General features: G+C 36.8%; 1 protein-coding gene across 12 annotated transcripts in view; it reads left to right on the top strand.

Moving 5' to 3' along the window:
• The window catches only part of ANAPC10 (anaphase promoting complex subunit 10), a 78,581-nt gene that overhangs the window by 35,931 nt on the left and 17,598 nt on the right, over positions 1 to 25,052 (top strand). For 4 of the 12 annotated variants that reach the window (XR_014069395.1, XR_014069392.1, XR_014069394.1 and 1 more), the window contains exon 5: positions 17,947 to 18,092. The exons of 4 other annotated variants lie outside the window; for them this stretch is intronic. Coding sequence is in view for 4 of the 8 variants with exons in the window: in XM_081544214.1 (XP_081400340.1) it covers positions 3,154 to 3,214 (61 nt within the window). In the remaining 4 variants the exon portion in view is untranslated. Of the gene's footprint in view, positions 1 to 3,153; positions 3,215 to 17,946; positions 18,093 to 25,052 lie in introns of all 12 variants that reach the window. 4 more of the 12 variants (XM_081544214.1, XM_081544211.1, XM_081544213.1 and 1 more) reach the window with 1 other exon arrangement.

Here is a 25,052-nt window from a genome sequence, read left to right as displayed (position 1 = left end):
TATCGGTCCTCCTGTTTATCCAACTAGTACTAGTTTTCTATCATATATTTTCTTTCATCTCAGTTATAAAGTATGACATTATATGTAGATCTTTGTTTCCTCTGTTGAAAAGTCACTGCAAAAAGATCAGGCCCTTCCTTAACTATTCTAGAATGCACATTTTAACCTGTATTCCTGAAGAGGAACTTAAAACAGAAATGAAGTTTAGACTTTCTGTCTAATGGATGCAAGATACTGACACTGGGTTTGGCCAATTAGAACATTTTTCATACCAGAGTTGAATTTATTTATGCTGCTCATTCTGCTTTCCTGTTTTCAAAATTATCTATCCTACACAAATTGGAAACCAACAGCCCAAGAACATTTTATGTTTATAATTTATTGCTTCTGCAGAAGAGACTATTTCTATATGGAATTAAGAATTTAGCATTTCAGAGTGTGTCATTATCTTTTCAATGTATTTAATCTCAGTTCTGTTACTTTTATGCGAGAAATCATGTTCATGTTGTCCAGGAATTTATTCTAGAGATGTTTTCAAATAAAGATATAGTTTCTTTTTAACTATTTAAATCCTTTGTATTTTAGCATTATGTTTTGGTTTAATGTTCTTTTCCTTTGCTTTCTTTCAGAAGGGAAAATATGTGTGAAGGAAATTTTTTTGTTGTTTAGCATGAGTAACCAGAATACTACTGTGTATTAAATGTATCATTTTAGAATACATCCCCAGCTAAAATCCAAGAAAATTTAAAGTCCTTTTCAGTTTTCTAACTGGGCAAATAGATAACATATATACGTATGGCTGGGCCCCTTTGCTGTTCACCTGAAACTGTTATAACGTTAATCAGCTATACTCCAATACAAAATAAAAAGTTTTTAAGAAAATTACTAAAGACAGTTCTCTTTTTATCTCTGTGTGTATTCTCATTCCCATTAAAAAAAAAAACTATTGTAGAAATTTTTGTTCTCAAATATAAAACTAAAGTTGTTTATTAGACATGTAGTGGCAGCTCTCAAAATTATTTCTACACAGTTTATGAAAAACAGCTTGCTAATTTAAGGTTAACCAGATGTTTTCAGCATATGTGAAAGTTGTCCTTAGGTTCATTGTTAGTATTTTACTTCTAAAATTTGTAGCCACAAGAGGATAAAGTACTGATGGAGCCCAAAATTGAGCACTTAAGTGAATTTTAAGCCTTGCTTTTGTCTTCAGATGATAAAGCTCTTACCAAGTGTTTTTTTGTTTTTTTTTTAAGAGGAGGCTTGAAACAAGTCTTTAATGTTAAGAGAGCCATAATGATATTTTCCTTTTCTTCCATGTGGGCGAGCATTTTGGCTGTCTACCTTGTGTCTTAAATCAGTAGCATGGCTATGAGAGTCCATATATGGTACTTTGACAGAAGTGGTTAATAAGTCAGCTCTTCTGTTAAAATAACATTTACTATTATAATTTGCGTTCCATTAATGTGTGTGGTAGAGTGCAGAGATGCAGACAAAGGCTCTGACTCTCTCCATTGATCTTAAAATCTACTTTTATTTACTTTCTTATGAGAGGCCTATTTTAAACAACTTGATATAAAGTAGAATGATTTAGGCAGTATCTACAGACATAAATTGGTTTGATAAGACAGTGTTTAATTTACTGAGCCTTTGGAAAAAATAGTTTTTATTGAATTTAGCTAATTGGAAAGAAAATATTTTTTAAATTGGTTTTTATAACTAATTTTAGGACATTTTGAAGTTAGTGTAGAATATTTTGGTGTGGTACAATTTTTTGGCTAGAAATAGTGTTGCCTTTTATCCCTTTCTAAACATAGTGAAAAATATTCATAATTATTAGTGCATACATTACTTATTTCTAAAATGGAGTTGAGATAACTGTGCATTTGGCGTATGTTTCTTCTTGAAGCTAAAATATATTACAGAATAGAATAGTATATTTTTAGGAGAGGAACATTCTTGTATCTCTTGTTTTTTGTTTGACCACAAACTTAAACTACAGATTTTTTGCATAGCCTGGCATTCCCATGTAAGACAGATTCATGCTTTGTTCAGTAAATATTTATTTAGAGGCTGTTAAGTGCCAGACACTGTATTAGGTACAAGGGTTATAGCAGAGATAGTCACTATTTCTGCCTTCAAGCACTTTGCAGTCTGGTGGAAGAGACAGGCAAATAAATCAACAATTACAATTTAGTCTAGTAAATACACGCAGCGTGTATGAGAACACAATAGTTTAAAATTTTTTTAATTTAAAGTTTAATGATAGTAATAGTTTGAAAATTTTTTCTAAAAGAGGTGATGGTTCGACTGAATCTGAAGGATAGATGTAAAGCCTACTCAGGTGGAGAATAAAATGGAGCTGTTTCAACACGAAGGTTCCATACAAAGGTTATGGAAGCATGCAGGCCTGGCATGATGGCAGAAATGCCAGGAGTTTGGCATGCCTGACAGCTGGGTAGGTGTGAGGTGTCTCAGGAAAGACTGGAAAAGTGTTTATTCTTTCAGCATGTTTACTGTGATGGTAATGGCCTGTGTACGTAAGGAGTTTACCTTTTTTTGTAGAGTAAACACATAATTGTTCCACTGAAAATGATATAGATGAAAGTCAGATTGTGCCTGCTGTCAGACTTCTTGGGAGCTTAGACTTGAGATGAGGAAACATTGATAAAGTGAAATCCTGGCTATCGTAGGACAGGAGCAGTGTGAAAACCAGGCATGTAGTCCTGAGAGCGGGCTTGCGTGCTCAGTCGTGTCCGACTCTTTTGCCACCCTTTGAACTGTAGCCCACCAGACTCCTCTGTCCATGGGATTTTTCAGGCAAGAAAACTGGAGTGGGTCTCCATTTCCTCCTCCAGGGCATCAGGGTACAAATTACGAGGATTTAACTAAGGTGAGAGTGGTTGGGTTCAAGAAGAAGGGATGTGTTTGAAGTAGAATCCAAAGGATGTGTGAATGATTGGTACCTGGGAGTATCAGCAGGGGATTCAGGTAGGTAGAACGGGACATGCAGAATTCTTCTCATGTCTGGCGTCTGGTTGAATATTGCGATTTAATTGGAAATGGAATATAGAGTAAGGACCATAGAGGTGGGGATAGAGAGAAAGTTTAAGCTAATGAGATTAATTTTGCCCCTGATTTCTTGTATCTTTTCAGATGGAAGACTTTTCAGTGGGTAGTCAGGTCCATGAAGCTGAACCTGAGGAAACAAGTCTAGGTTAGAGGTATAGGTTTGGGAATCATCCATGTGTAAGTAGAAGCTTAGGTGTGAGTTTCGATTTCATTCAAGGAATGTGTATGGTTGAAAAGAATACCAGAGCTGAAACTGTGGGAAATGCCAATATTCAAGGATTGGATAGTAAAAGGTCATCCAATGAAAAATACTGAGAGGAACTGCCAGAGATGAGAATAAAAATCAAGAAAATATAATGTCACATAACTGATAATGGTCAATAACTCAGTTAGATACAGACTGAAGAGTTTCCTTCCTAAGCCTGTGTGACCTATTGTAATAGGCAATGTATTTAACACAGCTCTGAACTAAAGCAGTTCTTGCAAATAGTTTAGTCACTCCTTGGAGGAATAGTTTCTAAATTTATATTAATAGATTAGAGACTAATGAAATTAATTTGCTTTTGTAGCAAGAATTCTAAGTTTTCCTGTCATAGTATTTGTGCTAAGTAAGAAGATTCTGATGGGTATTCTTGTTTCATAAGTCTTTAAATTGGAAGGTTTTGTCCTGCTGATGCATACTTAAAGGAAACTATGAAGTTGATGGGGTTTCTTTCAAGAGCATTGTGCTGTACAGTTGCTTTTTTCGAGAGCATTTTCACAGCAGTTATGGAAAAACTGCACCTTTTTTTTTTTTTTTTTTTTAGGCAGTGTGACAGTAGTAACAGTCAAGGGCAGAGAAAACAAAAAACAGAATTAGAAAGCCCTTTATTTAACCCTGGGCTTCCCTGATGGCTCAGTAAAGAATCTGCCTGCAATGCAGGAGACCTGGGTTTGATCCCTGGGTCCGGAAGATTCCCTGGAGAAGGGAATGGCAACCTACTCCAGTATTCTTGCCTGGAGAATTCCATGGAGCCTGGAGGGCTACAGTCCATGGGGTCACAGAGTTGGACACAACCGAGTGACTAACACTTTCACTTGCTTTAATCATATAATTAAATAAAGTGGTTTCCCAGGTGGTGCTAGTGTTAAAGAACCTGCTTGCCAATGCAGGAGACATAAGAGACACGACTGAAGCGACTTCACACACACACACACATGCATGGCAGGATGTAACACAATAATACAGTAAAATGTACTTTATTATGTGCTTTACTTACAAATATGAAAATGAGATATGGATTATCAACCCCTGTTATATAAAGGAAGCTTACTCAGTGTGACCAGCTGAATGAGCCAGGAGTGAGTACCTGACTGAAAACCTAGCAGGTGTCAGAAGCAGTAGACTTTAATAAAAAAGTCAAATAAATATACCAGCAGTCAGTCCATAGACTTGCCACTGACCCATGTTTGTATACTTCACTTCAAAAAGATTATCTAAATAAATCCAATCGATTCCTTCTCAGAAAAAAAAATGTTTTAATTGTGATAAAAAGAATAACCCCATAGAGTTTGTCATCTTGACATTTTTAAGTATATAGTCCAGTAGTGTTAAGTATATTCACATGGTTGTATAACAGACCTCCAGAATGTTTTCATCTTGCCGAACTGAAAATCCGTGTCCATTAAACAAGTCCTTGTCATTCGCCTCCCCTCAGACCCGAGTAACCACCAGTCTGCATTCTTAATTTGACTTCCTTAGATACCTCGTATAAGTGAAGTCATACAGTATATGTCGTTTCGTGGCTAGCATGTTTCAGCTAGCACGATGTCTTCAAGGTTCATCCAAGTTATGGCATGTGACAGGATTCCTTGCCTTTCTAAGGCTAAGTCATATTCCATCGTATATATAGACCATGTTACGTTTATCCATCCACCTGACAATGAACACTCAGTTGCTTCCATCTCGAGATTATTGTGAATAATGCTGCTTTGAACACAGGTGAGCAAATGTTTCTTTGAAACCCTAGTTTCAGTTCTTTGGAGTATAAATCCAGAAGTGGAATCGCAGAATCATATGGTAGTTCTATTTTTTAATTTTCTGCCTCTCTCAGAAGAACGGCTTATAAGAAACAGGCAAGTTAGCAGTAAGACTTGATGCGAAAACATAGTAATATGAAGAAGGAGGGGTAAAGTGAAGGGCCGTGCACCACTGAAGCTTTGAAGGTAGAAGATTATAAGCTGTGAGGTACAGGAGTGGGCAGGATTGTGTATGAATGGAATGGATATAAGGACAGAGACACCAGGAGGAAGACAAATAGGGTGGAACAAGTGGCTGGTGCCCCAGCATTATCCATTTCCTGACCTTTCTGACACCTGGTTGTTTATTTTCTCCTGGTTTCCCATGTATATATAAACTTTTCCATAATCTCCCACTTCCTGTAGACTTTTGAGTGAGTTTTTATCCTTGGCTACTAAAATGACCCTTTTTAGAACAGTAGTAGCGACAGAAAGAGCTGCAGTGTTTTCTTGCTAAGAAATACCTGCTGAAAATATTTTTCATAATTTAAATATATATTGAATTGAGGTGAGCCTACTCAAAGACTTTCTTTTTTTTTTTTTGTCAGCCTCTTATTTCACACGTGTTAAATGAAGACTTAGTAATCTCCAAATATTAGAGGCAAATAGTTGATTTTTTTATAGGACCAATGTTGCATTTGGAAGAGAAGAATTGGCATGTCAATTTTGACTTTTTAAAATATATATATATATATTTATTTGATGCTCCTGGTCTTAGTTGAGGAATGCAAACTCTTAGTTGCAGCATATAGGATCTAGTTCCCTGACTAGAGATTAAACCTGGGCGCCCTGCGTTGGGAGCGCAGAGTCTTAGCCTCTGGACCACCAGAGAAGTTCCTCAGTTTTGATTTAGATTGGATTAACCATCATGGAATTGTTTTTGAGTTGTTGTGCTCACTATTATTTGTGTTTATTGTTAGCTCTGTGGTTTATTAAGTACTTCCTACACACATGTCACTGTGCTGAGCAGTCACCATTTACAGTTTCATTTTGTCTCTCCAAAGCTCACGTGGTAGTCAGATATCATCCCCATATTCAAAGCAAGCTGAGACTTGGAGAGGTGAAGTAGATCCTGTGCTATAGGGCTCATGCTCAACATGAAAATGTTAGAACTGAAAGGAACTTTAGAGGTAATTTAGTTCATCAGAAACTCAGATGCTGAACAAACTGGCAGGTAACGTACCACCATTAATCCATGCCTTATCCGAAGGGGGACAGCTGTTACTCAATTGCAGCCTTTCCTGCCTCAGGGAATATAGGTGCAGTGTTGCCAGTCTTATGGTTTTTAAAGAGAAATCATAAATCTGGATTTGAATGTGAAATTTACCAATTTTTAAAACATACTGGGCAAACAAGGTATATTTGCTGCTGGATGTGGCCACCAGTTAGCAGCTTCTTACCAAGTACGATGCCATTATTTACAAGCAATACACCACGAGATGAAGTAAGCTGCCCAGTGTCACACAACAAAGCAGTTTTTTAGCTGGAAACCAACGAACATTATGTATTTCTTTCATTTTTTTTCCTTAAAAAAAAATCACATTAGATTACAAGTTACCAAGACATTTCATCAAGTTTTTCAGAATAATTGAAATCAGTAGCGGAGGAAGTGAGCTAGTTAGTACTAGTTAGTAAGGGGTGGGATAGACTGATTATTGATTTTTGAAATGTATTTAAAAATTGTTTACTCCCTTGGTATATCCTCTTGAAAATTATTGATATTTGTAATGCTAAAGTTGTTGGCGTGTGTGCGTGCATGTTAGGTCACTTCGGTCGTATCCTACTCTCTGTAACCCTGTGAACTGTAGCCCACCAGGCTCCTCTGTCCATGGCATTCTCCAGGTAAGAATGTTGGAGTAGGTTGCCATGTTCTCCTCCAGGGCATCTTCCTGACCCAGGGATTTTACCTGCAACTCTTAGGTCTCCTGCATTGGCAGGAAGGTTCTTTACCACTGACTCCACCTGGGAAGCCTGTTGTTGGCATGCATGTTTATAAATATTTGCTTTTCTTTTTGCTGATTGATTTTGCTTAATGATTTTATAAAGACCTTTAAGCAGGGTAATTTGGAAGGAGAAAAGAAAAAAATCTCCAAGTTTCAGAATAAAAGAGTGAGAATATTGGAGTAGGAACTCCGGAATATAAGCCAACTGATACTTTCTTCTGTGGCCGCAAGCATTTGTAGGTTTTTGGGGTCAGGACATCTTTCCTCTTATATTTACAATTATAGTTGATGGTAGAAAACAGAAACAGTAGTTCAACTATCTCAGTACTGTTTTCAGAACAAATTGTCTACTTTGTAATTAGATTAAAAATGATAATTAGCTAAAATGGTCCATAGCTAATCTTGATCTCTGGTGCTTAATTAAGTAGGGCAGAGGTGACCTTCAAAGTACTTCTGATAAGAAAAGATCTAGAATCAGACTGAATGATGCTGTAACTTTGAGACAGTAGTAGGGAAATTGTTTAGATGTTAGCTGTCTAACAATTTTTATTGTCTGAAGCCTTATCTTGTTCTAAATTAATATGGTGTTTCTTAAATAGCTGTGTGAATTTGCTACTGCCTTATTTTTGATAATGAAGATTGTAAGTTCTTATTCTGGATCTTATATAATCTGTAGGTTCCCACTCTTTGCCACCAAATGAACAAAATTATCCTATAGTTACAGATTCCTCAGATTGAAATATATAATGCTAAGAGAATGAGAAGACAAGCCACAGACTGGGAGAAAATATTTGCAAAAGATACCTCTCGTAAAGCACTGTTATCCAAAATATACAAAGAACTTTAAAAACTCAATAAGAAAACAAACAACCTGATTTTAAAAATAGGCCAAAGATCTTCCCAAACATCTCACCAAAGAAGATACACGAATGGCACATAAGCATATGAAAACATGCTCCACATCATGTGTAATCAGGGAAATGCAAACCGAAAGGAGATAATACTACACATTTCATTAGAATGGCAAGCATCCTGAACACTTAGTGTACCCAGTCCTCACGAGGATATGGAGCAGAAGGAACTCTCACTCATTGCTGGTTGGAAAGCAAGATAGTGCAACCACTGCCCTGGTGGCTCAGACCGTAAAGAATCCACCTGCAGTGCAGAAGACCTGGGTTCAATTCCTGGGCTGGAAAGAGCCACTGGAGAAGAGAATGGCTACTCTCTCCAGTATTCTTGCCTGGAGAAATTCCACGGACAGAGGAGCCTGGGGTTACAAAGAGTCAGACATGACTGAGCCACTTTCACTTTCACTTTGGAAGACAGTTTTGGCGGTTTCTTAAAAAACTAAACGTACTCTTACCATATGATCCAGCAGTCTCGCACTTTGATATTTACTCAAAGGAGTTGAAAACTTATATCCACACAAAATCCTGCACACAGATGTTTTATAGCAGTTCTATTCACAATTGCTAAAACTTGGAAGCAACCAAGGCGTCCCTCAGTAGGTAAATGGATAAATAAACTGACAATGGAATGTTATTCAGTGTTAAAAAGAAATGGGCTCTCAACCCATGAAAAGACATGGAGGAACCTTAAATGTATATTCCTAATGGAAGAAGCCAATCTTGAAAGGCTACATATTGTATAATTTTAACTGTGTGATATTCTAGAAGAGGCAAAACTGGAGGGGGAGTGGAATAAGAAGATTATGGATTGCCAGGAGTTGGGTGGGATGTGAAGATGAATAGCTGGGACTGAGAAGATTTTTAGAGCTGTGAAGATACTCTTTGTGATACTATGAAGATGGATACATGTCATGGTATCAGGTTGGTGCAAGCATAATTGTGGTTTCGGATGGTGAATTTTTGTCATTATATCTAGACTCAAACACATCTTTATTAATCAAGATAGGAATAATTACAATCAACACACTCTTGCCAACGAGAAATAACTTTGTTTATTCATATGGCATAAAAATCTGTGCTTCAGGGTTCAATGAACTCTTAGAAAGCACTTTCTGTCACCTACTATTTGTGGAAGCATTTTCCCTGCAAAAAGTCAAGATGCTTGAAGAAATGGTAGTCGGTTGGCAAGAGGTCAGATGAGACAAAACTTCATAGCCCAATTCATTCAGCTTTTGAGTGTTGATTCAAAAGTTGAAGTGTTTGTTGTGTGACATGTGATCGGGCGTTGTCACGCAAAAGAATTGGGCCCTTTCTGATGACCAATGCCGGCTGCAGGCATTGCAGTTTTTAGTGCATCTCATTGATTTGCTGAGCATACTTCTCAGATGTAATGGTTTCGCAGGGATTCAGAAAGCTGTGGTGGATCAGACTGGCAGCAGAACACACCAGACAGTGGCCATGACCTTTTTTTGGTGCAAGTTTGACTTTGAGGGGTTTCCCTGGTGGCTCAGCTGGTAAAGAATCACCTGCAATGCAGGAGACCTAGGTTTGATCCCTGAGTTGGGAAGATCCCCTGGAGAAGGGAACAGCTATCCACTCCAGTGTTCTGGCCTGGAGAATTTCATGGACTGTATAGTCCATGGGGTCGCAAAGAGTTGGACATGACTGAGCAACTTTCACTTGGCTTTGGGAAGTACCTTAGAGCTTCTTCTCTATCCAGCCACTGAGCTGGTCTTTGCTGGTTGTCGTATAAAATCCGTTTTTCATCGCATGTCACAATCCAATCAAGAAATGGTTCATTATTGTTGCGTAGAATAGAAGACAACACTTCAAAATGATGATTTTTAAAAATTTTTGGTCAGCTCATGAGGCACCCACTTATTGAGCTTGTTCATCTTTCCAATTTGCTTCAAATGCTGTATGACCATAGAACGGTTGACATTGAGTTCTTTGGCAACTTCTTGTGTAGTTATAAGAGGATCAGCTTCGACGATCTTCTCGATTGATCCTTGTTAACTCCCGATGGCCAGCCACTGCGGTCCTCATCTTCGAGGGCCTTGTTTTCTTTGCAGAACTTCCTGAACGACCGCTGCACTGTATGCTCGTTAGCAGCTCCTGGGCCAAGTGCACTGCTGATGTTGCGAGTTGTCAGTGCTGCTTTCCGACCTGTTTTGAACTCAAATAAGAAAATCGCTTGAATTTGCTGTTTGTCTAACATCATTTCCCTAGTCTAAAATAAATATAAACAGCAAGTAATGTCACTAGCAAAAAAAAAAAATAAAGTGAGGAATGTGCTTTAAAATGATGTATAACATAACCACATTTATTTAAGAATGTGTTCCGGGGGGGGGGCGGTCCTAAGATGGCGGACGAATAGGACCGGGAGACCACTTTCTCCCCCACAAATTCATCAAAAGATCATTTGAACGCTAAGCAAATACCACAAGAATGTATTCCAGTATCAAACGCAAAGTTCAACAGTGCAAAACCGTAATTACTTCTACGCCAACCTAATGCATGTGTCCGATTCCATAGGACGTATAACGTAGGAGTAGAACTCTGAATGTAAACTTTGGACTTCAGATGATTATAATGTGTCAGTAAAGGTTCGCCCTTCGTAACGTATATACCAATCTGGTGGTGGATGTTGATAATGGGGGAGGCTATGCTTGTGTGGGGCAGAGGTATATGGGAAATCTATACATTTGTCTCTCTTTTGCTGTGAATAAAAAACTGCTTTAAAAAATAATCTTTATTATAAAAGATAGTATATTCTTTATCTCCCTACCACTGAGAGTAAGCAGTTTTCTTAGAGTTTAATTGGCACACTGAACTCATATAAAATAGTAATTATAACAAACTGCCAACTAATGTTGTCCCTATTTCTTCCCTGAAATAACATGCTTGCTAAATAAGTGAAATTTCATAATAATAAGTACCCTGATATTTTTTCTGTAGAAAACATCTCCAACTTTAAAATAGAAATCAATAAAATAATTATTAACAGACTTATCAGTTCAGTTCAGTCGCTCAGTCGTGTCCGACTCTTTGCGACCCCATGAATTGCAGCACGCCAGGCCCCTCTGTCCATCACCAACTCCCGGAGTCTACCCAAACCCATGTCCATTGAGTCGGTTATGCCATCCAACCATCTCATCCTCTGTCGTCCCCTTCTCCTCCCGCCCCCAATCCTACCCAGCATTAGAGTCTTTTCCAGTGAGTCACCTCTTCACATGAGGTGGCCAAAGTATTGGAATTTCAGCTTCAACATCAGACCTTCCAATGAACACCCAGGACTGATCTCCTTTAGGATGGATTGATTGGATCTCCTTGCAGTCCAAGGGACTCTCAAGAGTCTTCTCCAACACCACAGTTCAAAAGCATCAATTCTGCGGCGCTCAGCTTTCTTCACCGTCCAACTCTCACATCCATACATGACTACTGGGAAAACCATAGCCTTGACTAGACGTACTTTTGTTGGCAAAGTAATGTCTCTGCTTTTAAATATGCTATCTAGGTTGGCCATAACCTTCCTTCCAAGGAGTAAGCGTCTTTTAATTTCATGGCTGCAATCACCATCAGCAGTGATTTTGGAGCCCAAAAAAATAAAGTCTGACACTGTTTCCACTGTTTCCCCATCTATTTCCCATGAGTTATAGCCAGTAATTACTAAAAATGCTATTTTAGTATATACATTTATTCTTATTTGGAAAGCAACTTTGAAAATGCATAAATTCTAACCTTAAAATATTTAGACTACATAGTGTATTTAGTGTCTAATTTTTGAAGAATCCCTGTTCAAATAATCTTGTATTTTTTAACTTACTGAATTTCAGTTTTGTGTGAGTTTACCTAAGTATTCAGATTTGGTAGACTCCTCTGAGGTTGAGGAAAAGGTACTCTATGATTATTTAATGGTAGATACAGAGTAAATTAAGTTTTTCAGGCAGAGTATATCATCCTTCAAGATTCCGTTTTTGCTTTTTCTCTCATTTCACTTAAGTGTAGTGAATCTTGCCTATCAGTATGCGTTGTTTACATAGTGTTTCTTTTACCCTAACCTTATACAGTAATAACTGTGGCCTTTGACTTATTCCCTTAATTGTACTTTCTTTGAGATTTGTGAGAAAATTGAATATTGTTCAGTCACTAACTTGTGTCCAACCATTTGCAACCCCATGGACTGCAGCACGCCAGGCTCCTCTGTCCTCCATTTTCTCTCAGAACTTGCTCAAATTCATGTCCATTGAGTCGGTGATGCTATCTAACCATCTCATCCTCTGCTGCCCCCTTCTCCTCCTGCCTTCAATCTTTCCCAATATCAGGGTCTTTTCCAATGAGTCAGCTCTTTGCATCAGGTGACCAAAGTATTGTAGCTTCAGCTTCAGCATCAGTCCTTCCAGTGAATTTTCAGAGTTGATTTTCTTTAGGATTGACTGGTTTGATCTCCTTGAAGTCCAGAGGGCTCTCAAGAGTCAAGTCGTCTCCAGCACCACAATTTGACAGCATCAATTCTTTGGTGCTCAGCCTTCTTTATGGTCCAACTCTCACCTCTGTACATGACTACTGGAAAAAACCATAGCTTTGACTATACGAACCTTTGTCAGCAAAGTGATGCCTCTGCTTTTTAATATGGTGTCTAGGTATGTCCTAGCTTTTCTTCCAAGAAGCAAGCATCTTTTAATTTCATGACAGTCACTGTCCGCAGTGATTTTGGAGCCCAGGAAAGTAAAATCTGTCACTGCTTCCACTTTTTCCCCTTCTATTTGCCATGAAGTGCCCTTTAAATGAATAGTCCTTTAAAAAAAAAAGATTGCATTTGGTTTCATTGTTCACTAAGTATTATACTCATTTTAGATATTGCTAACCCCTTAAAACTTAAAATGAAAGCTTTCGTTTCCTATGTTTTGGGAATTACAATAAAGAGATATTACACATAAAACTTATGTTAAAATTGACTGGGTTGCCAGTAGTCTCAAAAGCTTATTTTTAGGTCTTCAGACTAATTTTCGAAGAGTTGGAAATGGGAATTTCTTGAAGACATTTTTTAAAATAAGAATTTTTTAAAATGGGAATTTCTTCCTCATTTTTAAAATGGTAATTTCTTGAAGATACGCATGTTCTCTAGCTATTAAAACCATTATACTTTGGCTGCATTATTTTGTAAAATTGCTTTTATAGAATTTCTCTTTAATATTAACCAATAAACCTACTTTGAGACACATAAGAAATCACGAAATTTGTTGTAATTCTGTTAGGGATATTTTTGAGGATGTAGCCTACTATATCACAAAGTGGCCTTTTTATACAGATCCAGAGTAAAAATTTCCTCCAGATCTGAATTCAGGAAAAGCATTTTGGTTCTTATGCATGCGTGCACACACACATACAAGTTCCTCTACTGAAGAACTTTTCAACTTAAGGACTTTAATAGACATGAAAATCTGACTGTTGTAAGAGAGCAGTGGGTAGGGGGAGAAGTTCGTCAGCTCTGTTAGTTACCAATGTGTGGCATTAGCAGTTGATTTTATAGTTAGAAATTCACACATATGACTAAATGGATTTAATGATAGCTCTTTGGAATATAATCTAAGTAGAAGAACCTCTGTACTGTCAGAACCAATAATGACACCCACTCTTCTTTGACTGCCAGGAACTGTGGAGCCAAATTTGTGACCTACTTAATAACAATTCTGTGTGTATTTCTGTGCCCTAATCTTTCCTTTCTGCCATTTAATAATTTTATGCTATATTTCTTATCAGCTGCCACAAATCTTCGATAGCTTCCACTAGCACAGGGACAGTATCTGTCTTAATCACCCTCCTGGCTAAGTATGTGGCACACAGGTGCTCAGTTAATATTTGTGCAATTTTTTTTTTTTCTGCAATGGCCCTAGTATTTATTTTAAAGATAGTGGAGGGGCATCTGTTTTAGCTTTACTAAAGAAAAGAATTCTAGGAAGATTAGTTCTTAAACTGATTCCATGCTGGCAGCCCCGCTTTCTGGTGTAAGCATATGATCCTAGAGAAGATAATGACTACAGGGAATGTAATTTACCTTGGGAGAATCTAGGAGACTTGTAACTTACCTCATTCCTGGCCCAATGGTGATAAGCTCAGGTTAAGCAGGATAAGAAAGGCACTTAGGGAGTAAGAACAGACTGATGAATGAAAAGAAATCTCTGCCTGCCTTCACTCTTCAACTGTAGTATTTGGGAGGTTGTGTCACATTTAAGATAATGAAAGGATAAAAATCAAGTCAAAATTATTCTTAGCTAGTTTGTAAAATCTGGTTGTTAAACGTTAGCTTTATCCATTTAAAATTTTTTGTCGTTTCTCTATGGAAGAATAATGAAAGACATTGAGAGATGTTCCTGGCTGTAAAATACTTATTTTGAATGAAGAGTTGCCTTATGTTGAGAGAGAATTATCAAAGGCAAATATGGAATTCAAATTTAAAATTTCTGTTGACTAGGATCAGGATTATCAGTAGCATGAAATTACCATGACTCACTGAACTCCATTTAACCTGAAGTCATAGTCATTTGAAACTTCTTATTCCCCCAGAGTCATTTTGTACTTGCCATTGAACACAAAGTTCTCTAACCTTGGCTTATGGGGGCAAAAACCCAGTCTGTTTCATAATCTACAGCCTGGGTTTTAAATATTGTATTTAAAATGGGACAGAAGGATGAGACTTAAGCCAGAGGAAGGAACATGTTTCTGGATTGTCTTTGCCACATGCTGCTTTAATCGTAGGTTTTGGAGTCTGTCAGATCAGAGTTGAAATCGTGGTACTATTACTTCTTTATTCTGTGATACAGCACATTTCCTCTGTCCTCTTGGAGCCTTTGTTTATTTACCTTAAAAAATGAGAATCACAATACTTCTCTTATTTGGGTGGTCGTGAAGATTAAGTAAAATAATCTGTGTAAAAACATCTGCAGTGTATCAGATACTTAGTAAGTTTCTCAACATAAGTTTATGTCCTTCCATTCTCCTTTTTCCTCAAGTTTCGTAATGGCTGCTTGCTTTATCCTTACTCATAGTAAGGATACTCCTTTCCAAGATTGCACAAGGTTGGAAAGAGCTAGATAAATGTGTCTTATCTTTATTAAGGCCTAAGCTAGGCCTTAATAGATAAATAAGGCTTCCCTTGTGGTTCAGCTGATAAAGAATCTGCCTGCAATGCGAGAGACCTGGGTTCGATCCCTGGGTTGGGAAGATCCCCTGGAGAAGGGAAAGGCTACCCACTCCAGTATTCTGGCCTGGAGAATTCCATGGGGTCGCAAAGAGTCGTACATGACTGAGCCACTTTCACACACGCACATGTGCTAGCAATAGAGAGTAGACAGGTTGTCTTGGATTCAGTTCCTCACTGTCAGACCTAAACATGACATGTTGCTTTTTAAAAATTTAGTGTTGATATTTGGCATTTGTGTATCAATTGTCCAAAGTTAGATAGAGCATATATTCCATGCCGTTTTCTAGTTGTTTCTTTGTTTTGTTTTTGTTTAAACCTTAATGAAATTTTCATTGGCATTGGATTAAACATACAGAATAATCCTTTGAAACTACAGCGTTATTTTGTGCTTTTTGTAAAAGAATAGTTTAGCAGTTTTAATCTTTTGGATATGATCCAGTTAATAGTGTAAAATCTGGTGGATCACACGTTGAGCCACTGTGTCAAAATATTGGAGCTTTCTTTACTAACTAAGGTAACAGCTCACTAACATGGATACTTCCTTTGATTTTGTATTCTGTTCTTGAAACTTTTTGTGCTTATGACATTTATTTGGATTTATTTAAAAAATAAGCAAAGCCGACTTAATACCGATGACTCTGAATTCTGCTTCTTGGTCCTTATAAATCCTTTCTCTGGAGAATGTATTCTTTTGAATTAATACAGTATTTGTAGTAATACATTTATAGAGTAAGAGGGTATAAATGCCATTAAAAAATGTATTTATGTATATCTTGACTGCCATGACTTTTAGCCAAGCCAGTATTTTCAAAAAAGCTCTGTCTGTCCTGATTGCATAAATATTTTTGCAAACATTTCCACTGAGCAGTGAATGAAGCCCTGGAAGTCACTCTCGCCACTCTGAAGGCTCCTGGAGCAGGGAATCTGAGAGTAGTGTCTGCCTTTTGGAAATGCAGTATGCTCCTCCTGGTAGGCTTGTGCTTTTAGGGCAGTTTGGCCAAACGATTGAACAGATTGCTTCTGTTTGAAATTCATAAAGCAAAAATGGAGGTAATCACAATACAGTTTTTGCTAGAACATACCTTAAGTTGACTCGCTAGGTCAAATGGTTTAAAAATTACACTGTGAAAAAGTTATTTAAAACTTTAAACTTATTTTAAAAATCCTTTGGAAAGAAGTTGATACCTTGATATATGGTATTAAGATAGCTTTTTACTTCTTTGTGGCCCAGCGTAATAGACAATACCTTTGGCTTAGAAACTGGGAGTATTGAGTGTGACAGTTTAGATGATTTTGTGTGTATGAGCAGGTAATATATGGGCCCAGGCCTGTGTGTGGATCATATATACATTCATATATGTGAGAGTACATTTGGGTTGGAAGTGAAATGAAAAAAACTGGAGTATTGACTTTCCGTTAATAAAACTTTAGTGTTGATATAATTATATGGGTATCAGTTACCCATATTCATTCATCTTTTTCTAGTTGTTGCTCAGTAATAACTGGGCATCATTCTTTTATAGGATAGTTTTGAAGCTGGCAATACTCTGTGGTCCAGATACTACCGGATGATATTGTGAGATGATGGGGATTATCTCATATTTTTTTGCCCAAGTGATGTTGAAAGACTGCACTTTGGCAGACTGGATAGATCTGGCTTCATACATCAATTTTGCCACTTACTAGATTCCTAACGCATAGTATAAGGAGAGCAATGTTTTTCAGTGGGCTTCTGAGACAAGATAAAGTTTGCAAAGTGCTTATTTATGTTGCTTGTCATGTGGCAGACACTCAATTAATGCAAATTCTCTTTTGTGTTTTTAAAAAATAAGCAATATTTGGCAACTTAAAGATTTTGTGAGTATTTGAAGTAAAATACAGATTAATTTCCACAGTATCTTCCGTGGGGGGGAGTAGTAGTGCTTTCTGCACCTTGTTAGAAATCTTGATAAAAGTACTGGATATTGCATTTTAAAGGGTTCTCCTATTCTTTATTTAGTTGTATAAACCATATAAGCAAATGTAGACATAGCTGATTATTGTTTTTCAAAAGCTTTAACATTTTTATGGTAAATGTCTATAAAATAGAAGTTGCTCTATATAATTTATATATCATAATTAAATGTCTATAAAATAGAAGTTGCTCTATATAATTTATATATCATAATTTACAAGTTAATTCAATTTTAGACGAATGTAGACTTTCTATCATGAAATAAACAGCCAAGTTTGGGGGAAATGATGTTTCTGTGGCATGTTATTAAGATAAACTTAAAATCCCATTAGATACCAGTATTGTCATGTTTCTAGAGGTTAATTGGCTGCATTCAGTTATAGATTATGAATGGTCCCACTTGAATAATCCACTGAGCTATCAGGCAGAAAGACCAATAGTTCACGGAACTAATTGACCTTGTCAGTATAATAGAAACACTTACAGATAAAATTCTCTTTGCTAACAACATTGCAAATGAAAACCCCAGAAGAAACTGTTATGTCCTATAACTGTCCTGGACTGCTATGATTCAGTTAGCAGACTGTGGATGGAGGTGGGTCATGGAGTGTGGAAGTTGGGGAGGTGAGGGGTGTAAGGGATAGGAGGGAGAATTCTGGAGGGAAGCTAATCAGGCAAAACATTAGAGAGAAACATAGAGGTTCAGAATGATTTTAACCATCTTGAATCTCTAAAAACTGGTGTCTTTGAGTTTCTGTAAATTAGTGTCTTTAAGTATTTTTGTTTTTCACCCTTCTTCTGTATGTCTAGCTCTTTTGTATCGATCTGATTGTCATGATTGCAGTGAGTTCTGAGGAGTAAGGACACGCCTTTGATGAAGCGCAGCACTGTAAGACAAGGAGGAGACATGTTTGCCATCCTACTGTCGTGCTTTGCTTACATGTTTTACCAGCAACGTAAGAAAGATATTATCTGGGGCACCATTATATCCTTGATTCTAAAATAACTCTGTTTTTGTTTGTTTGTTTTTTGGTATAGGTTTGGATTTGTGCCAGAGTGGGGGAAGGGAGCAATGCGGGAAAGAGATGCAGAATAAGAGAGAACACTCATTTTATGACAGATTTTGATGTTTTTGTTTTCTCTCTCTCTCTTTTGGGGGTGGGGATGGAGGAGAGTAATGATGAAGACCGTGTATTTTATTAAAGAACCAAAGCAATAAGTGTTTTCAAATGCTTTAAGAAACTTAGTGAACCAGTATCAGGCCTTGGTCTTTAAAGGGAAAAAAAAAAAAAGAACTTAGCTTAAAACTCATTTGGGGTAATAGGGATTTACAAAATCAGCCCTGAGAAACTGTGTGGCCGATATCAGCCTTCATTGTAATACTGTAGGAAAGTGATAACATTCCTGTCGCATTTTCCTTTTTTAAAAAGACATCTTTTTCATTATAAGAAAAAGACAAATTGCTAAATGGGCTTCAAAAATAGTAATAAAAAAAGATTTATAATGGAAAGAGTTGATGGTATATTTCACCTAGAGTGAAAAAGACAATATGTAATAAGGGATTTTGTGGTTTTACAGCTCAGTGCATGTGTTTGAAAGCTGTTCTCTCAGCAACGTGGGTGGCAGGTTATGCTACCATATAATGTATTGTAGTTGGCTCTCCACACTTGTCAGGGTTAGTGTTCAACCACTCGGAAAATTTTCCCATTGTTCTATCATGTGAACCAAGACTAGTGTTGAATTCCCAATAACTTAAAAAAAAAAGAGTTTTAATTAGAAAGTTTGGAATTTGATTACATCTTATTCTTTTAATACAGTGCTATATATATTTTAGTATTTTATCTGGTATTGCAATTATTTTTCAGGAAGAAAATAGCAAATCAAAACTTCATTTTATTCTTTTTTTTAAATAGATTTTTACAGAAATTTGTATACTGAATCTTGCCCTTTTTTTCTGTCTTAACACTCTATTTCCATCTTAAGCATTTTGCTTTAGATGGACCATGGCTCTTGGCAGCTAGTGCATTTTTAGCAAATAATACTGTTTCTAGTAAGAGTTGCAGAGAGAAAAAAAAAAAGCTTAGTGTGAGGTCCTTGTAAACTGAACCTTTGGAACATTACTTTATTTCTCTCCCCCCGCTTTGTGCTTCTTCTCTATTTGTGTAATGGTTATAAATTATATCCTTTGAAAGGAAGAATGAAAAACAATTTTGTTTTGTTATTTTCATAGTTGATTTTTTTTTCTTCTTTACCTGCTATTTTAAAGATACACAGAGAAATAAGCAATTATGGTATTGAAATTCCATTGTGCCAGCACCTCCAGAGCATAATCCAAAAAAAACAGAAAACCGCCTGCTGGGTTGTCTGCAGTATGCTTGTGTGAACATCAGTGTCTGCTGTTCACACATCATTTTTTTTACTGAAAATTCCTCTCAGAATAAAGACTCTGTGTTTTCTGAGTGTAGTGAAACATTTGTTGGTCCTTATATTTTAAATTTGTGAGGAATTCTGTTTATGGGCTAAGTTGTCATAGATATGTATTACACGATTGTTTCTGGCACATCAGGAAGTAGAGAAAAGGCGTGTATGTTTATGGACTATAAAATAATGAAAAGCTTTAAATGAAATTATAAAGCATTAAAGGTGAGAAATAATGAGCTTTTGTTGAAGAGATATATGAAGGATTGATTTAAATATTGACTTTTGCCCTTCAAAATCTATTTTATATATAAAGTAAAGTGTATCTTGGCGAGATGAATATAAAAATATCATATACTTGTCCTGTACTTCAGGACAAATTCAGATGTTTAATATTCAAATACTTAAATATGGTGGCTTCTTGACAATATTGAATTAGTAAAATCTTTAAACTGACCCTACCTAATTGCTCTAATCAAGAAATATATGAGAAAATATATTTATGGGTCCTTAGATTAATTTTTTCACTTTTAATCCTATATACTTCATTTATTTTTGTTCTTATTATGCTGCTGGTTTCTTATAAGACATAGATAGCAGATTTACAGAATGTAATCCAGAGTGTTGACAGCCTCAACCTTTCTTTCAGACTCATAAAATATCAAAAAGAGAAAGCATTTATGAAATAATAGGTAACTTCAGGTTTAAATTTGGTGAAATGGAAGTTGATGCCCACAATCTCCCATAAGGTTTTTTTTTTCTTAGAAACTTCCCATGTAAAAGTTAGTAAAGGAGTAATGATACACATGTTTTTACTGAAACTGAATTTTTATCCATTTCAACTATTTTTCATCAAGAGAGAATTTCAGGTTGTTTTGCCTTTGAATTTCACTCTGAGTTTCTTCACCAATTAAAATGCACTTTTACATTTCATAGTAATTGTATGAGCCTTCTAATTATTGATTCTTCTTACTATTAAAATGAAAGTACTGTCTGAAATCAGTTATCACATTTAGTCCAGTAAGCAGTGATGCTTGCATTCAAATCTCTCACATGTTCTCCTCAATTTGCTACTTATTGTCTTAATCTTTCTTTCAGTCTTGTAGATGGAAGAGATTGTCATTTAAACAAGGTATATCTCAATATGCCTCTAAGAAAGGGGGGTAAGAGCACCAAGTCCTTAACATGCTAGATTCCTAAGGGCCTAAGACTCCTGAGTCTACTGATTGCCACGATGCCTCATTGCTCACTGCTCACGGAGCAGCCTGGCATACTGCCATCCCCCCACTGGGCTGTTTGTTGGTGCTTGTGAGTAGAACAGAAATGTCTTTGCTTTTTCTACTCAGTTGTTGCTGATTACAGTTTTAGGGAACAAGTTAACATATTTCTTAAAATGATAGTCATTCACACCAAGGTGAAGTCAAACTTTATATATCTAAGCAATAAGCAGTAGCATTAGTTCAGTGCTTTTAAAAGTAACGTAAAATAAAATTCATTACTTCTTACCCTATAATATTAATCTTGCAGACTCCACCTTAACTATTCTAGACAGATGTTCTAGATTTGGATAGACAGTTTTGAAAGTAAAGAGTGTTTCTTTTTTGTACTTTTGTTAACAGTATCTGTTACATATATGAGTTAGTAGGCCAGTGGAAATCACCGATCCTGCAAAGTGTATGAGGGACTACTTCAGTTATTTTGAAAGTCCTTTATTGAGAATATTGGAGATGTTTGCATTGTAATTTTCAGTGTACCTGGAGGTGTATATTGGGTTTTCACCTCTGCCTGGACCTGTAAGAAGAACTTCATTTGTTCCCAACATCATGCTCTACTTCTAGGCACCGTAACTAATAGGAAACAATGAGTATTGTGGGACTTGCACACACTTGAGTTACTTTCTTTTCCTCCCAATCTGCTTCAGAGTTCCACATCTCTTTAAAGCACATGTAGAGTTATACTTGAACTGCAAATAATTTATTCCCTTGTACTCATCTCAGAATATATCATAGCCTCACTTTTTATTCCAGAGAGACATACTTCAAGACTACATTATTCCTTCTGTGATGTTCAGAGTTTGGGCAGGAAAATCACTTTCAAGTCCTGGCTTCATCCTTCACCAACTAGGTGACCCTCAGCAAATTATATAACCTCTCTATGAACTTCAAGTTCCTCAGCTATAAATCAGGGCTGTGGCATTGGGATGATTAAATCAAATATCAGTTCATTTCCTGACACATGGTAGAGGTCGCTAAATGGTAGCAGTAGGGAGCAAAGCCTTGGAAACAAGTAGTGTTCTCCTAGGCTGTAAAAGTGTGCGCTTCTATGCTTTCCTATAAAATCTCATGAAACTAAGAGCTTCAGTTACACATAGCTATTGGATGTGCATTTGTATATTTGAGTTGATAAACATACCAAGATCATGGGCTTTGGAGTTGTCTGGGTTTGAGTTCCTTCCTGTTTTGCCGCTTAAACTCTGAACCTTGGAAAGTTAGTTTCTCTGGGCCTCAAATTTCTTGTGTATAAAATGTGAAATCAGTGTATCTCATATGGCTGTTGCAAAGCTGGAATAACTCAGTACCTGTAAAACTTGAAACAATATTTGGCAAGAGTAAGTGCTCCAAACATGTTAGTTGCTGTTAACTGTTATATTATCTCATAGAAGAGGAAAAATCACAGAGCCAGAAAACTTGAATGGAGTCAGCCTGAATTAGTGATGTCTCTTTCATCCACTCCCAGATAATCCCCATTACTTTGCTTTCCAGTCCCCTTCAGAGTTCCACATCTCCTGAAAGTGTCTATAGGATTATATTGCAATCAGAATTCTACTTTTTAGTTATTAACTCCATAGAATTGTGACATACTTGCAGGAAAAATGTTTACATGTCTCTTGATCAGAAAGTATTTGTTGAGTTTATCACCTTCTATTTATAGGTCTTGCGTTAGTTTTTTTTTTTAAGGGTTTTTTTTTTTTTATTTTTTTTTGTTTTGTTTTGCCATACATTGACCTTAATCCACTATGGATGTACATGTTTTCCCCTTCCAGAACCCCCCTCCCACATCCCTCCCCATCCCATCCCTCCGGGTCATCCCGGTGCACCAGCCCCGAGCGCCCTATATCATGCATCAAACCTGGACTGGCGATTCGTTTCACATATGATAATTTACATGCTTCAGTGCCATTCTCCCATATCATCCCGCCCTCGCCCTCTCCCCTAGAGTCCATAATACTGTTCTATTTATCTGTGTCGCTTTTGAACTAAATACCATATATATGTGTTAGTTACTGTATTAGTGTTTTTCTTTCTGACTTACTTCACTCTGTATAATAGGCTCCAGTTTCATCCACCTCATTAGAACTGATTCAAACGTATTCTTTTTAATGGCTGAGTAATATTCCATTGTGTATATGTACCACAGCTTCCTTATCCATTCGTCTGCTGATGCGCATCTAGGCTGCTTCCATGTCCTGGCTATTATAAACAGAGCTGCGATGAACATTGGGGTACATGTGTCTCTTTCAATTCTGGCTTCCTCAGTGTGTATGCCCAGCAGTGGGATTGCTGGTTCATATGGCAGTTCTATTTCCAGTTTTTTGAGGAATCTCCACACTGTTCTCCATAGTGGCTGTACTAGTTTGCATTCCCACCAACAGTGTAAGAGGGTTCCCTTTTCCCCACACCCTCTCCAGCATTTATTGCTTGTAGTCTTTTGGATAGCAGCCATTCTGATGGGCGTGAAATGGTACCTCATTGTGGTTTTGATTTGCATTTCTCTGATAATGAGTGATGTTGAGCATCTTTTCAGGTGTTTGTCAGCCATATGTATGTCTTCTTTGGAGAAGTGTCTGTTTAGCTCTTTGGCCCACTTTTTGATTGGGTTGTTTGTTTTTCTGGAATTAAGCTGCAGGAGTTGCTTGTATATTTTTGAGAGTGTTTGTCCATTGCTTCGTTTGCTATTATTTTCTCCCATTCTGAAGGCTGTCTTTTCACCTTGCTTACAGTTTCCTTTGTTGTGCAAAAGCTTTTAATTTTAATTAGGTCCCATTTGTTTATTTTTGCTTTTATTTCCAATATTCTGGGAGGTGGGTCATAGAGGATCCTGCTGTGGTTTATGCCGGAGAGTGTTTTGCCTATGTTTTCTTCTAGGAGTTTTATGGTTTCTGGTCTTATGTTTAGATCTTTAATCCATGTTGAGTTTATTTTTGTGTATGGTGTTAGAAAGTGTTCTAGTTTCATTCTTTTACAAGTGGTTGACCAGTTTTCCCAGCACCACTTGTTAAAGAGATTGTCTTTTCTCCATTGTATATTCTTGCCTCCTTTGTCAAAGATAAGGTGTCCATAGGTGCGTGAATTTATCTCTGGGCTTTCTATTTTGTTTCATTGATCTATATTTCTGTCCTTGTGCCAGTACCCTGCGTTAGTTTTTTAAATAGTCCTTTTAAAGACAACTTGATTGTGAAAAGACCTTTTAAAGGCTTCATGGAGATCCTAAACATCTTTTTTCTTATTTAGTTATATATTTATTTACTGCTTTATGGAGATAGAATTGTATGTCAATTCTGTTGACAAATTGAATGATGATTTGATACACATGTATTATTGTGAAATGATTACCCCAGTAAAGTCAGTTAACACCTCCCTCACATAATTGCCATTTTCTGTGTGGGCAAGAACATTTAAGATCTACTCTGTTAACAACTTTGAACTATATATTAGTATTGTTAATTATAGTCACCATGCTAGAAGTTAGGTTCCCAGAAGTTATTCATTTGACAGCTAGAAGTTTGTTTCTTTTAGCCAATTATCTCCCCAGTTCCTTCAACTCCAGCCCCTGGCAGCCACCATTGTATTCCCTCTTTCAATGGGTTTGGCATTTTTACATTCAACATGAGAACATACCTTATTTGTATTTCTCTGAACTATTTTTTAAAAGGTAGTTGGGTCTCCGTGTATCCTTCTACTTCAATTGGATTTTCTTAAATAAACAGTTATTCACTTAGTGGTTAAGTGATTTATATGAAAAGTATTTTATAGTGATTCTTTGGTATCTTAAATTACTGATTCCCCATCTCTTTTCCAGTGGTTTGTAATCTAGCCGTAAGCCATCAAACTGCCTGTCTCCTTAGAATTCTGCCATGTATTCTTAAAGGCTATCTTTAACCTTCCTTGTTTTGAGTATTTGTTTACTATTAAGATTTATGGTTAGATTTATGGTTAGAATGACAATATATGTTTTAAATTTTGCTATACCTTAAAAATTACTCACATATGTGAAAAGTCTAAATTTATATGCTTGATGTACAAACACAAGGTTTTAACATATCTACCATGCATATGCAGATGACACCACCCTTATGGCAGAAAGTGAAGAGGAACTAAAGAGCCTCTTGATGAAAGTGAAAGAGGAGAGTGAAAAAGTTGGCTTAAAACTCGACATTCAGATAACTAAGATCATGGCATCTGATCCCATCACTTCATGGGAAATAGATGGGGAAACAG

Source organism: Giraffa tippelskirchi, chromosome 11 (assembly GCF_054371585.1).
Source record: "Giraffa tippelskirchi isolate mGirTip1 chromosome 11, T2T-mGirTip1v1.2.pri, whole genome shotgun sequence".
Classification (NCBI taxonomy): Eukaryota; Metazoa; Chordata; class Mammalia; order Artiodactyla; family Giraffidae; genus Giraffa; species Giraffa tippelskirchi.
Note: the sequence above shows the minus strand (reverse complement) of the source record. Positions and strands in the feature narration are given on the sequence as shown.